This window comes from Calonectris borealis, chromosome 4, assembly GCF_964195595.1.
Source record: "Calonectris borealis chromosome 4, bCalBor7.hap1.2, whole genome shotgun sequence".
In the NCBI taxonomy this organism is placed as follows: domain Eukaryota; kingdom Metazoa; phylum Chordata; class Aves; order Procellariiformes; family Procellariidae; genus Calonectris; species Calonectris borealis.
Window position 1 is genome coordinate 296,307 of NC_134315.1, and position 14,459 is coordinate 310,765.

The 14,459-nt window shown below is 73.6% G+C and overlaps 1 protein-coding gene across 5 annotated transcripts; it reads left to right on the forward strand.

Annotated features, from left to right (window-relative positions):
* The first annotated feature begins 7,214 nt into the window (after positions 1-7,214).
* Positions 7,215-12,358, forward strand: PCGF1 (polycomb group ring finger 1). Of its 5 annotated transcripts, none has more exons than XM_075148240.1 (9): positions 7,222-7,376; positions 8,474-8,579; positions 8,827-8,979; positions 10,301-10,372; positions 10,532-10,640; positions 11,211-11,244; positions 11,466-11,552; positions 11,634-11,714; positions 12,188-12,358. In XM_075148240.1, exons 1-9 carry the CDS (start codon positions 7,281-7,283, stop codon positions 12,233-12,235), a joined length of 786 nt encoding a protein of 261 aa, XP_075004341.1. In that variant the 5' UTR covers positions 7,222-7,280; the 3' UTR covers positions 12,236-12,358. The 5 variants fall into 5 exon arrangements, with proteins under 5 accessions (XP_075004340.1, XP_075004338.1, XP_075004339.1 ...); XM_075148241.1 differs by having other exon boundaries at positions 7,233-7,376; positions 11,469-11,552; XM_075148237.1 differs by lacking the exon at positions 12,188-12,358 and having other exon boundaries at positions 7,218-7,376; positions 11,634-12,130.
* Positions 12,359-14,459: the final 2,101 nt, after the last annotated feature.

Sequence of the window (14,459 nt, forward strand, 5' to 3'; positions counted from 1 at the left end):
AGCCCCCACCGTGCCTGTGGACACCCGCTGCCCTGGGGCTGCCAGTCGCAGCCGATGCAGCCGCATGGCTTCGCGGCACTGCGTCCCCGCGGGCCAGCCATGCCGGTGTCCCCGTCCCCCGCGGGGACTCCTGCCAGGCTCAGGTGCTGCTGCCGGGGCAGGATTTATTAAAACGGGTCCCTGCCTGCCCCTCACCGCTGACAGCCCGCTCCCCGCGCACCGGCCAGCGCGCGGCAATTAAGCGGCAAGGCCTGGAAGGGCCCCACGTTACCACGGGCAAGATGCTGCCAAGCCGCCCGCTCCCGCCCGCTCCCCCCCGTAATCTCATTACCGCTGGACGTCCCCTTCTTCCTCCCGCTTCCCCCCAAACCCGCTGGCAAACTGTAGGGACAGTCAGCTCCTCTCTGGCTGCTGGGTTAATTCTGGGCTAATTAGATGAAGCCAGCCCAGATTGGATTACTTTAGCCTGCATTTGGTCCTCCAGTCCTTGGCTTGCGGCTCCCGGGGGAGCTGCTGGCGCCTCCTGCCTCAATCAGACACTTCTTAACCGCATGAAACACTCCCGGTGCCCCCCGCCCCGGGGTGGGCGCCGGCACCCGGCCGGGGTGCGCGGGGTGATGCGGGTGGCAGCCGGCGGGCGCGCTCCCCACCCCGATCCGCCGAGAGGGACGGGACAGGGCTGGGATGGGGCCACCGCGGCTGCTGGGGCAGCGCGGGCAGCACCGCGCACGGCGAGAGGCGGCCCCGCCGGCCGGACCGCGGGCTCCCGGGGCCCCGACGGCTGCAGCCGCCCCGGCTGGATGTCACGGTGGCCATCAACGTCTGCACGGCGTCCTCGGGGAGGAGCTGGGTGCGACGAGGACATGCGGGCGGCCGCAGGGTGACGCTGGCCCTGAGCTGCTGGGGGGTTGCTCCTCGCCGGGCGTCCCCAGGCTGCAGCCCTCGGGGCGGGACAGCGGAGCCAGGGGTCCGGGCAGCCCCCCTGCCCCAGCAGGTGCTGGGAGCCCGGGCTGGGGGTGCAGCATGAGCAACCCCCTGCAAACCCACCCGCCCCCCCGGCTCCGGTAGCTTCTGCGGGCTGGGAGCAGGGGCCAGAGGGGCTGGGGCGGTGCGGGCAGCAGTTGGTGCCTGGGCTGGGGGAGGCTGCAGCCGTGCCCACGTTCCCACCTCCCCAGCTGGAGGGAGGTCATGGGGAGCCCGGGGGGGGGGCACCCGCCATGGCCAGCTCCAACACCACCGGGGCAGCAGTTGAGCCCCCCCCAGCCTTCAGCAGGGTGATGGCATGGCGGGGGGCACTGGGAGGGGGGTGGGAGGTGGAGTGGAAGGGGGTCCTGCGGGAGCAGGGGGGTGCACGGCCCCTGGGCCCCTTTGGCTGCAGGCACGGGGGCTGGCAGGCTGGCAGGCACGGGCAGCTCCGGCCCCGCTTCCCGGCTCGGCTCCCCTGCCCGTGTCCAGCGGAGCTGGTGCCGGCGCACGGGAGCCAGGGACAGGCACGCCGGGATCCTCTCCCACGCTCCAGCCTCCTTGGCCGTGCCAGGTGGTCCTCGGGGCACCCGCACCCCCAGCCCCATCCCCGCCTCCCCCGGGGCCCGGCACTGGCCCAGGGCTGCCGGGGGGTCCTGCCCGGCGCGGGGCTGCGGGTGCCGGTGCTGCCCGTCCCCACAGGCCAGGGTACCGGCGGGTGCCAGCGGCCGCGACTGTGGCTGCCGTGGGGCCGTTGACAGAAGCCGTCGCTCAGAACCTCGTTATCAAAGGCCGAGGGCAGGTAATTGGATTCTGCAAATCCAATCAGGTGCATTAGGCAGGAGTTCAGTCCATAACCGCCCAGCCCCCCGGCCGCCCGCGCCACAGCCTGCCGGGCCCCCTGCCCGCCCTGCCCGCCCTGCCTGCCCTGCCACCCTGCCCAGCCCCGGGACCCACTGGCACCGGCCCTGCCGTGGTCCCGCCAGCCCTGGAGCCCCTGCGGGGCCGGGACCCGGGGTGCAGGGCTGGCATGGGGCTGGGACAGCGGCTCCGGCCATGGGGACTGCCCCGTGGGGACGCCAGGACGGGATCCCGGCTCTGGCTGCGGTGCAGGGTGACCACCTCGGGGCGGAGGGACATGGCTGGTGGCCATGGCATTGGGACCCCGGGGCGGGGGCTCGGGGCTGTGCGGGCTGGTGTGTCGCCGCTGCTGCCCAACGGGTCCCTGCCTGCAGGCAGCCGCCCCGGCCCCACTCTGCTCCCCGCGGGCAGCACCCTCCCTGCTGCCCTGGGCCAGGTCCGGCCACGGCCCCCACCTCGCCTGGCCTGGGGGGGCCAGAGCACTGCTGCCCTGCACCCACTGTGGTCACGAGTATGTCCGGCCTCAGCCCCGGCCTTGCTCGCCCCGATGAGGGGCCCGGCCGGGAAAGCCCCCGGCAGGCGCTTACCAGAAGGAGCCGCCCAGGCCCCGCGCAGCTCCGCAGCGGAAATGGAGCTGAATATTTGAGCAGGTCTCTGCTAAAAGCACCGGCCTGCCCAGCCCCGGAGCCTCTCTGAGGCTGGGAGAAGTGCCGGCTGCCGCCCAGGCATTAATTATTTACAGAGAGATGGAGCTGCGTGGCCTCACGCGTGCCAGGCTGGCAAGCACAGCCCCTGGGAGTGCCGGCTGCCAGGCACCCTGGCCCCCTTGCCCAGCACCAGCAGGGAGCGCAGGTGGGCACCCTGCCCCAGCGCTGCGGGACCCTGAGCCGCCCCGCAGCCCCTCGTCCCCAGGGGTCCCATGCCCGGGTGCTGCCAGAGCTGCCCTGCAGACCCCACACCTCACCCCAGCCCGGGGGCCCGCACCACTGGTGTCAGACTGGTGTACGTGTGCGGGGGCACGAGCAGGGGCAGCACGTGGGTGGGATGTGTGCTCGTGCACACGAACGGGTCCTTTGTGCGGGGGGTGTCAGCGCGGGTGACAGCGGGTGCAGGCGTGCGGGGACCCGGTGCCGTGAGTGCAGGGGCTGTGCATGAGGCGGGGGCGCAGGGAGCCGTGTGCCGGTGTGAGCGGGTCCCGCAGGGACGCGCACCAGCATGACTGCCAAGGGTGGCTGGGCACGTGCCCATGCTTGTGCCCATCCCTGCCCCGGTGCCCCCTTGCCGGGGGTCAGCCCTTCCCGGCAGAGCCATCACCACCACGATCAGCCCGTCCTGCTGGCCTGGGCCAAGGGGGGACACGGGGGTGCAAAAGGTGTGCGCAGGGCGTGCACGGGGCTGGGCGGCAGGCAGTGCTTGCTGCAGTGCCCGTGCTCAGGGCTCTCCCTGCTGCCAGTGCTGCTGCAGTGCTGGTACTGGTGCCCAGTGCAGTGCTGGTGCTGGTGCTCAGTGCACTGCTGGTGCCGGTGCTCAGTGCACTGCTGGTGCCGGTGCTCAGTGCACTGCTGGTGCTGGTGCTCAGTGCACTGCTGGTGCTGGTGCTCGATGGGGTGCTGGTGCCAGTGCTTCGTGCGGTGCCAGTGCTCAGTGTGGTGCCGGTGCTGGTGCAAGTGGTCAATATGGTGCGGTGCTGGTGCTGGCTGTGGTGTCAGTGCTCAGTGCGGTGCTGGTGCTGGCTGTGGTGCCGGTGCTCACTGTGGTGCAGTGCTGGTGCTGGCTGTGGTGTCGGTGCTCAGTGCAGTGCCAGTGCTGGTGCCAGTGGTCAATACGGTGCGGTGCTGGTACCGCTCCAGTGCTGGTGCTCAGTGCGGTGCTGGTGCTGGTACCGCTCCAGTGCTAGTGCCGGTGCTGGGTGCGGTGCCGGTGCTGGGTGCGGCGCTGGCAGTGAGCGATGCTGCCCTGCCCCAGGGCTGTGCTGGCCCGGCTGTGACCCCCGCAGCCCCCAGCCCGGCCGGCCCTCCCAGGAACTGCTCCTGGCAGGTACAAATGGGGCCGGGCCCTCCCCAGACGCGGGGGTCACCCCGGCCCCGGCCTCATTTCTCACCTCCCGGCACGGACAGGCCGGAGGGGCGGGCAGGCTCTGGCTGGCAGCAGGTGGGCGAGTCCGGGGGCCACGGTCACCCCGGGGTGGGGGGCTGATCCTGCCCGCCTCTGCCTGTGGGCGCCCCGGCACCGGGGAGCGGGCCCGCACAGCTCCCGGTGGGGTCTCCTCCCCCGGGTGCAGGGCTGCAGGTGCTGGAGCCCGGCCACGCACCATGCTCGGACCCAGGCAGGAGGCAGGGATGGGGGGCTGGCATCACGGGGACATGCTGGGGGACACCGGGACTCAGCCGGTGCCGGCCACACCGCATGGGGCCAGGCTGAACCACTGTGGTCAGTCATGGGGGGCCGAGCCAGCCTGGCCAGCTAGACTGGGCCACACTGGGCTGACTGGGACCTGGAAGAGCTGAGGTGACAGGGGCAGGGACACAGATGCTCTGACCAGGACCAGGACCAGGACCAGGACCCGGACCCATCCAGGAGCACCCGAGCCGAGGGGGACAGCCGCAGCCAGCCGGTCGGTGTGCCGGGGAGGCTGGCAGTGCCAGGGACAGTGCCAGCTCACCCACGGGCCCCGCAGCCACCGCTCCCCGCTGCACCGGAGGCACCCCGGCCCCACAGGCTCCATCGAGGGGAGCTGAGGTTGCAGCCCCGGCACGGCCCTGATGAGCCAGGCTGCTCCTGCAGGCACTGCTGGGGTGAAGAGCGCCGCGGGGGGCCGGACCCCCCATTAGCTCTGCCCCTGCCCAGCTGGGGCCGGCCACAGCAACCGGTGCTGGTGCTGGTGCCGGTGCTGGAGCAGGGCTGGCAGCGCCGCTGCGTGCCGAGGAGCTCCGTGCCGGGGGCTTGCCTGGGCCAGGCCGGTGGGACGGCGTCATTTCGGCTTCACCGGCATTTCATCACTTCCCGGGAGCCCCCCGGGAGCGCGGGGCGACAGCTCGGCTGATGAAAGCGGGGGTACGGGGGGACATCGCCTGTCAGGCCGCGGGTGCCAGTCCCGGCCCGGGGATCCCGCCGCGCGCCCCTGCCCGCTCCTGCCCACTGCGGGCAGCAGCCGCCCCCCGCGCCCGCCCAGGCCCGGGGTCCCGGCGGGGGCCGCGCAGTCTCGCCCGCGCCGGCTGCCCCCGCCGTCTCCCCAGACGGCACTTGTTGCTCGGGATTGGAGCAATAATCGTAACCATAACGAGCCATTACGGCCTTTAACGGCTTCTGCTTTGCATTAGCGGGGCCGCTCCTTCCCCTCCAGAGCCCTGATCCAATCACCCCCCATTAGCGCGGCTCCAGGCTCCGGCGGGCTGCGCCAGGGAGGCCGCCCGGCCGCCCCGCCAGCACCCCGGCACCCCCCGCCCTGCCAGCGCCGGCAGCACCCCGGCACCCCCCGCCCCGCCAGCGCCGGCAGCACCTCGGCACCCCCCGCCCCGCCAGCACCGGCAGCACCCTGGTACCCCCCAACCCACCAGCACCGGCAGCACCGCAGTACCGCCAGCACCGGCAGCACCCTAGTACCCCCCAACCCACCAGCACCGGCAGCACCCCGGTACCCCCCAACCCACCAGCACCGGTAGCACCCCGGCACTCCCAGCCCTGCCAGCGCCGGCAGCACCCCGGCACCCCCCCGCCCCGCCAGCGCCGGCAGCACCCCGGGACCTCCGACCCACCAGCACTGGCAGCACCCACCCTGCACCCTGGCCCCAGCCCAAGCCCCTGCACCCACTGCCTTCCAGCCCGGGGCCCCTGCACCCCCGCCCGCCAGCCCAGCCGCTTCCATCTACTGCCCCCGACGCAGCCCCTCGCACCCACCCTCCCCAGTACAGCCCCTGCACCCACTGTACCCCCCCAAACCCCTGCACCCCCTGCGCACCCCCCATGCCCCCCCGCACCCTCCGCTGCCCCAGCCTGCCCTGGCGCAGCAGTGCCTGGCGGAGGGGATGCTGCCCGCTGCCCCGCTGGGGAGGGGGCTGCCATCGGGGTCCATGTGGGCCCTGCAGCCCCGGGGGTCGCTGCTCGGGGGGACCCGCTCCCCAGGGCCAGCCACGGCTGCAGCACTTTCCAGCTCCCGCTCTGGGGCAGAGCCAGACAGGCGGCCCCCGCACCCGCTCCGGCCCCGTTTTCCCGGGGACCCTCGCCCAGGTCAGCAAGTCCGGCGAGGGCTGCCGCTGCCAGCACCCAGCACCTGGGCCAGCACATGCCAGCTCCCGCAGCCCGAGGGGCCGCTGGCACATGGACATGGTGGGCTTAACACCTCACACGCCCACCATGCGGCCCTTGCGTGGCACAGAGCGGCTGGGGGGGCATGGAGCAGCTGCGGGGCACATGGAGTGGCTGGGGGGGCATGGAGCAGCAGGGGGGGCACAGAGGGGCTGGGGAAGACACGGAGTGGCTGGAGGGGGACACGGAGCAGCTGGGGGGGCACGGAGTGGCTAGGGGACACACAGAGTGGCTGGGGGGGCACAGAGAGGCCGGGGGGTACATGGAGCGGCTGGGGAGGCACGCAGGGGCTGGGGGGGCACAGAGCAGCTGGGGGGACAGGGAGGCACCTGCCTGAGCACGACCCCATGGTGCCCACGGCCCCCAGGCCCACGGTGCTCGGCCGGCAGGGACCCCGATCCCAGTCCCGTGGGTTGCGGCCCCCAAACAGCCCCTCCGCCCCCCTGCGCAGGGCAGCAGGACCCGCAGGGCAGCCCCGCCCCGGCACAGCGGGGGCCCCGGATCGGGGCAGGGGCGGAACGGGACCCCCGGAACAGCGGAGCCAGCAGGTGCCCCCGGCCCCCCCGCAACCGTCCCGCCCCTCCCGAGACCCCCCGCTCCCCCGCGGTGCTCTGCTGCCCTCTGGCGGCGACCCGCGGCACCACGCGCAGGCGGCGGCCGCTCTGATTGGTGGCGGCTGCGGTCTGTCAAGAGAGCGCCCCCCCCGCCATTGGCCACCGGCGGGGGGACACCCTCCCCCCAAGCGGGTCCCGGGGGCCGCGGCCGGGCGGTGCCCGCGGGGCCGCACGAGGGCGGCGGGGCCTCGCTCCCCGGAGGCCCGGCGGGTGCTGCGGTCAGGCGGGGGGCCGGGGCCGCGGGCCCCTCGGCCAAGGCCGGGCCGGTCAGGGGTCCCCTCCCGCCGGTCCTGCGCCCCGAGGTCCCCGGGTCTCCCCGCGGGTCGGGGTCAGGGGTCAGCACCGGGGCCAGCGCCGCGCCGCGAGGCCGCGCTCCCCGCCGCGCCCGGCAGGGGGCGGCCGCGCTCAGCGCCGGCCCGGCCGTTCCCGGCATGCCTGGCGGCGCGCGGGGGGCGGCGGGAGCCGTAGTCACGGCGCGGGCGGCGGCGGCCCCGCCCCGAACCCGGAAGTGAGCGGGGAGGCGGAGGAGGTTCTAAGATGGCGTCGCCTCCTCAGGGGGGCCCGATGGCGATCGCCATGCGGCTGCGGAACCAGCTCCAGGCCGTCTACAAGATGGACCCGCTCCGGAACGAGGCGAGCGGCGGCGGGCGGCGGGCGGCGGCACCGGGCGGGCGCATGCGTGGGCGGAAGAGGCCGCCGCGCCGCCGCTCGGGGGGCGCCGGGGCCGCGCAGGCGCCGTGCGGCCGCCCCGCGCATGCGCCGGGCCGCCCACGCCGCGGGAGGGCGGGGCTGCGGGGGCGGGGCGGGGCCGCTGGGCGGGGCCAGAGGCGCGCGTGAAGGGGCGGGGCCAGGTGTGAGGGGCGAGGCGCAGGTGAGGGGCGGGGCCAGGCGCAGGGGTGGGGCAGCGGTGGAGGAGTTGGGCCGGGGCCAGGGGGCGGGGTACATGTGTGGGGGCGGGGCCAGGCGCTGGGGGGCGGGGCCAGGCGCAAGGGTGGGGCACAGGTGATTTAAGCCCTGCCCTGGCCGGGGCAGCGGGGCTGGGCCGGGCTCTGTGGGGCTGTGCACGGCACGGCTCGGCACGGCTCTGGGGCTGGGCTGGGCTGGGCTGGGCTGGGCTGGGCTGGGCTGGGCTGGGCTGGGCTGGGCTGGGCTCTGTGGAGCTGCATAGGGTTGTGTAGGGCTCTGTGGGGCTGGGCTGGGCTGTGCAGGACAGGGCAGGGCACAGCACAGCTCTGGGGCTGGGCTGGGCTCTGTGGGGCTGTCGGTGCCAGGCGGCCCCATCCCTGCAGACGCCGGGCCCCGCAGCAGGAGAGGGGCCAGCCGCAGCCGGCAGCCCCGTCCCCCCGCCCCGGTGGCAGCTCCCCTCCAGGCCCCGAGGCCAGGCCGTGGGGCAAGGCCATGGGTGAGCTGGGGCACAGGGCGAGGCCGGGCACGGGGTGGCTCTCGGGGCTGCTGCCCCTGGAGCCGGGTCCCCTTGCATCGCCCTGGCGGGTCTGTCCACCCGTGCAGGGGTGGGAGCTGCCCGCAGCCCCATGGTCTCCCCACTGTGGTGTCCCTGGGGGACCTGCCTCAGCGCCCCTGTGGGTCCCCACTGGCCGTGGGGCAGGCAAGGGCTGCTGCGGAGGGCGAGAGCCTGGGACGGTGGGGCCGAGCAGTGCAGGGTGCCCCCACAGGGTGCCAGCCCAGTGGGCAGGGGCCGGGGGCCGGGTGACGGTGGCGCGTCTCCGCAGGAGGAGGTAAAGGTGAAGATGAAGGAGCTGAACGAGCACATCGTGTGCTGCCTGTGCGCCGGGTACTTCATCGACGCCACCACCATCACCGAGTGCCTGCACACGTGTGAGTCCCCGCGCGGTGGCGGCAGCTGCCTGCGCGGCTCCAGCAGCGCGGGGTCCCGTGGGGTCCCCCTGGGCAGGGGCCAGCAGAGCCTCCCCTGCCCACTGGCGGGTCCAGCGCTGCCCTGGGACCGTGGCTCCTGCCTGGGGGCCAAGGGGAACGTGTCCCACTGCTCAACGCTGGGTGTCTGGGGGCGTGGGGCCGTGCCACAGCCCCGGACCCCCCCGACACCCCCTCCCTCTGGCCGCAGTCTGCAAGAGCTGCATCGTCAAGTACCTGCAGACCAGCAAGTACTGCCCCATGTGCAACACCAAGATCCACGAGACGCAGCCGCTGCTCAACCTCAAGCTGGACCGCGTCATGCAGGACATCGTCTACAAGCTGGTGCCCGGCCTGCAGGAAAGTGAGTGTTCCCGGTGGGGGGAGGGTCTGGTGTCCCTGGCACTGGTGTCCCTGGCACTGGTGTCCTGCAGAGCGATATGGGGAGGAGCTGTGAGGGGAAGGGCACAGGGAAGAACCGGACACTTTTGGGGGGCACCTCCCTACTGGGTGTGGGAGACTCTGCCTGTGGGTGAGGGCCTTCAAAATGCTGCTGACCGCGTCTGTGGCAGCTGCTAGAGCCTGGCTGGGAAGAGTGGGCGGGGGGGGCATCTTACCAAGTAAAACTGGTTGTAGAGCCGGGGAGAAGGCAGGACAAACGGCCCCTACTTGCCGAGCCGAGTGTCGGGGCTGTGGGGATGCCCAGAAAGCACGCGGGGCTGCTCAGGGATGGGGCGCGGAGCGAGGTGGGGACTTGGCACTGGTACCGTGCGGTTTGGGAGGTTCAGGTGTGAGGACCCCCAGGAGGCTCTGGCTCTGCCGGGGCTCTGCACCTTCCCCTTGGCCGTGCCGGCGGGTGCAGTGGCTGTGGCTCCCCAGGGCTGGGCCGCTGCGCTCAGGGGCTGGGTGGGGAACAGAGCAGGGGAGTGGGTGCTTTGTGGGGGTGTGTTTAACTGGCTCAGCTCCCTGCGCTCAGGCTCCGGCAGCCGGCCGTGCTCGGCACAGTGGGGCTGGGCTGTGGGGACGGGAGCTGCGCGAGCCGGGGCTGCCTCCGTGAGCAGCGTCCCTGGGGCCAGGCGCTGAGTGACGGCGCGATGAACCGACGGTCGGTGGTGGTGAATGCAAAGCAGCGCGCGGGGAGGGCAGCCCCCGTGCCGCAGGCGCAACGGTGGGCTCGAGATTAGCCACTGTCACTCAGGACGGGGATGGGGATGGCACTAGGGACACCTCTGTGGAAATGTCAGCCTGCCGCGTGGCAGCGGGGCGCTGGGCACTGCCATGGAGGGATGGAGGCCTGGGCTGGATGGGGGGGCACAGCAAACACGCAGCGTGGGCCCTGGTTCCCCACCCCGCAGCTGAGGGGGGGAAAGTGGGGAAAGGTGTGAGGGACAATGAAAGCAGGGATGTGTCTGCGTGGGCAGGGATGGGGACGGGGACAGGGCCCCCTGGCCCGTGGCAGGGGCTTGGTGGAGACCCCCAGGGGCACGGAGGAGGCGAACGGGGGAGGAGGGTCTGGGCCGCTGGTGGTCGGCTGCGTTGCCAGGCCGAGGTTGCAGCAGCAGGATGGGCCGAGGGCAGCCCAGGGACCCCCGCCTCTGGGTGCCACGGGGCGGGAAGCCGTGATGGGCTGGGGGGGGCACGGGGCGAGGGGCTGTCCCTGAGCAGCGCCGGCCTCTCGCCCGCAGGTGAAGAGAAGAGGATCCGGGAGTTCTACCAGTCCCGCGGCCTCGACCGGGTGACGCAGCCCAGCAGCGAGGGTGGGCACGCTCGGGGACTGCATGGAGGGGCCCGGGGGGAGCGGGGTCAGAGCAGGGGGGGGTCTTGCTGCGGCATCTCCGGGAGCCATCTGGGGCAGTGCCGCGGTGCCGGCGGGGCAGAGGTGGGCTGACTCCTGCCCCCTCCCCGCGTCTCCCCAGACACAGTTGGGGGAGACCCCATGGGGCTCCCCTACAGCACCTTCGATCACTCCCGCGCCCACTACTTCCGCTACGACGAGCACGTCTCGCTCTGCCTGGAGAAGCAGAGGTGAGTGCCGGCGGCGCAGGCAGGGCGCAGGACGCCGGCAGAGCCGCTGCCCCTTGGCGTGGTGGGGAGGGGGGCCAGGGGTGGCACCAGGAGTAGCAGCGTCCCGTGTCCCCACCTCTGTGGCCCTGGTGGAGAGGGGAGCCGGCCGAGCTGGGGGGCTCCCACCGCCCCTCTGGAGCTGCCCCAGCTCTGTGTCTCCCCCCGGACCACAGCCCTGCCCGGCGGCTGCCAGCGTTAATCGCTGCCGGGGCGGGCGCTGCACAGCTGCCTGCCGGCTCCGACAGCAAAGTCAATAAGCGGCAGCTCTGGGGGCTGTAATGGGATCGATGGCTGCAGCTCAGCTGCCAGCCCCGGCCAGCGAGCCGGCCCCGTGCCGCCCAGCCAGCCCCGGCTCTGCACGTGCATGACGGGCGGGCAGGGGGAGCGCTGGGGCGGGCGGGGGGCACCCGGCCTGGGGCAGCCCGCACCTCTGCACCAGGCTGTGCCCAGGGAAGGGGCAGGGGGTACGGCCCGCGGCCCCCCGCCTCCCTGCGCCGGAGCTGGCAGCTGCCCCTTCTCTTCCCTCCGCAGCTCCAGCAAGGACAAGAGCAAGGCCGTGCTGCAGGTGAGCGGGGGTTCGTGCGGCCGCCCTGCCGGTTCACCAGGCCCCGAGCCCCCGGGCTCTGCCCAGGCCTGGCCCCACAGCCCTTGCTCCGGGCATGCGGGGTCCCAGCCCTTGCTCCCTTGGCGTGTGGGGTCCCAGGCGGGGTGGGCAGAGGGGAGCTGGGGCCTCGCCGCGTGGGGCTGGGGGCACCCGCAACCCCCGACCCCCTCTGCCCCTCACAGCAGAAGTACGTGAGATGCTCCGTGCGGGCGCAGATCCGGCACCTGCGGAGGGTCCTGTGCCACCGCTTGGAGCTGCCGCTGCAGCATGTGAGTCTGGGGGCCGGGCGGCGGTCGCAGGCCCCAATTGGGGGTCGCGGGCCCGCCCTGATGCAGCCTCCCCGTGCGTAGGTGCAGATCCTGTTCAACAACGAGGCCCTCCCTGACCACATGACGATGAAGCAGCTCTGGCTCTCGCGCTGGTTCGGCAAGGTGGGCATCCCCTGGCAGGACAGGCGCCCGCTGCCCGCGCCCCTGCGGCCCCCGCCACGGGGGATTTGCCCCCAGGGACCCCAGCCTGGGCTGGGGGGCTCGGCAGGGTCCGGCAGGCGGAATCTCCCCGGGAGGTGGCTCGGGGCAGCGCTGTGCCGAGGACGCAGCGGCAGAGCGGGGAATCGGTGAATCAAGGATGATTAATATCGCTCGCTGGAGCGGCGACCCGGGGTGCCTGTGGCTGTGCCACAGCCGGCCTGACCCGCGGTTCCTGCACGGATCAGGAGGGTGACAGGTCCCAGGAGGGGTTGGACAAGTTCACGGTGCAGCCCCGGGCTCTCCAGGCTGCCTGGGGCCGGCCCCGCAGGGAGAGGTTGCTCCTGCTCGCCCAGGGGGGTCCTGGGGTGGGGGTGCGGGGTGTCTGTCCTGGGGGGGGTGTGCCAGCCACCCTGACCCCCCTCCTTGCCTTGCAGCCCGCACCCCTCCTGCTGCACTACAGCATCAAGGACAAGAGGAGGTAGGGGCTGGGGGTGGGCGCTGCCCCCCCGGAGCGCAGCCCTGCTCCCGCGCCTCCCGCCCTGCTCCCCCTAACTTAATACCCCTCCTGCTTGAGTTTATTTTTTGAATAAAATGGTGGAAAATCCCCCGTGGGTCCTTCCTCCATCCTGGGGGAGCTTGGCTGGGGCTGGGGTTCGCTACCGGGGTCTCCGGGGGGGTGGCCTGGGGTCAGCACCCCCAGGAGGGGGGCTGCATGGCGGGGAGAGCAGTGCCACCCTGCGGGGCTGCTGCCGTGGGGGTGCACTATGGGGGATGCAGGGGGGTGGGGTGCTGGGGGGGCCCCGGGGAGCAGATGCAGCATTGGGGGGGAGGCTGGGCTGCAGTGTGGGGGTGGGCAGGGGGGTGCACCGAGGGCCGTGGGTGCAGCCCCCTCCCCCCATTCCTCCGCAGTGCCGGTGCGGGGGCGCGCAGCCCCTCGGCCGAGCGCAGTTGTGCGGGCGCTCGGCAGATTAATCACCGTCACGGCTGCCTGGCGCATGTCCCGGCCCCCCCGCGCCGCCGCCGGTGCCAGAATCCCAATGAGGAGTGATGGGGAAATAACACGCCTGTCGCCTCGGCGCAGGCTGCGCGCCCCCCCGCCGCCCGCGCATAATGAGCCGTAATAAAGTCATGGGCCCTTTGATTGCCTGAGCGGGGGGGGACAGGGCGGCCCCCCCTGCTCCCCGGCGCTTGCCTAATTAGCCCGCTATTGTGGGGACAATATCGCAGCCATCTGGGCCGCTGCCGGAGCGCGGCGGGGTCGGGTGTGCGGCGGCCCCGGGCCCAGCTGCCGGCGCAGGGCGGCTCGGGGGTCCCCCGGTGTGGAGGTCCCCCCCGGTGCACCCTCACCCAGGCACCGCAAACACGATCCGGCGGCTGCGTCCCCTATTCCTGGCAGCGGAACAGGTGCCGCCTCCCGCTGGCCCCGGCCCTCCTGGGAAAGCGGCTGCGGAGGGGCCAGGGCACAGGGCTTGGGGACAGGGCGCCGGGTGCCCTTGGAAGGGTGGCCCGGAGCCAGGCGGGACGTCCCTGTGGCCCCTGGTCCTGCTGGCGAGCCCCAGGCCCGCTCTGTCCCCCGGCACGGCGATGATGGTGCCTGGCCGTGCCGCGCAGCTGCCGGGGCCCCTCCGCTCCCACCCTCGCCCAGAGCCAGGCGTCCCGTCCTGGGGCGGGCAGCACCCAGCACCCGCCAGCCCCGGTGGACGTGGCACGGACCTGCCGGGCAGGCTGCCCCCTCCAGGCACCCCGTGCCCACCCACCCGCCCCGGGGGTCCCCAGCCCGCGGGGGGGACAGGCCGTGGCCCATCCCTCACCCCCGGCTCCACACCTCGGCTGACCCCGCGCCCGGGACTCCGCGAGCCGCCGCCGGGGGATCCGGTTACCGGCCCCTCTCCCCGGCCCAGCTGTCGGCCATCCCTCACTCGGGCGCGGGGGCGGCCGCGCCCCCCCCGCGCCAAAAGCCCCTGCTAAGTACGTGGTGAAACGCGGGCAGAGGCCAGGGGTCAGCGGGACACGGGGCTGCGCTGCTCGTCCTGGGACAGGGATCCATGTCTGGCCGGGGGTCCCCAGGCTGGGGGGGCAGCGGGGGACGCTGTGCCCCCCCCGGCCCCACGAACGCTGCGTGGTGCCAGGGGCCTCCCCGTGCCAGGTCCCACCAGGCAGCCCTGGGGTGCTGCGAGTGCGTGGGGCCCACCAGCACCCCGGCACGGCTTGGCCGGGCACAGCACCGCTCCATCCCACGGCACGGGGCTGGCTGGGCCCCGCACCCCCCAGCACCCACCGGAGCCCCCAGCACCCCAGGGCAGCCCAGGCCGGAGGGGTGCAGGATGGGGGTGCGGGACAGGGGTCCCCACCAGGGCCCTCTGTGGGGGAGCGGGGAGGGCAGCGTGGCCGTGGGAGTGGGTGGGTGGACAGTCGGACAGACGGATGGATGGCGGGATGGCGGGGGCAGCGAGGCGGGGGCTGTCCCCGTGTCTTTCAGCAGCGGCTCTGGCAGCCGGTTACAGACGGCAGAGCAGGAAGCGGGAGCGGGGCCGGGAGCCCCCCGCGCCCCCCAGCCCCGCGCCCCCTCACTTATCAGCGCCGGCCGCGGAGGAGCCTAATTCAAACCAACTGCGGGGCTGACGTTGGTAAATGAGCACCCGCCGGGACGGGAGTGGGGGCGGGCGCGGGGGTCGGTGCCAGCAGCCCCCTGCCCGCAGCCTGGCC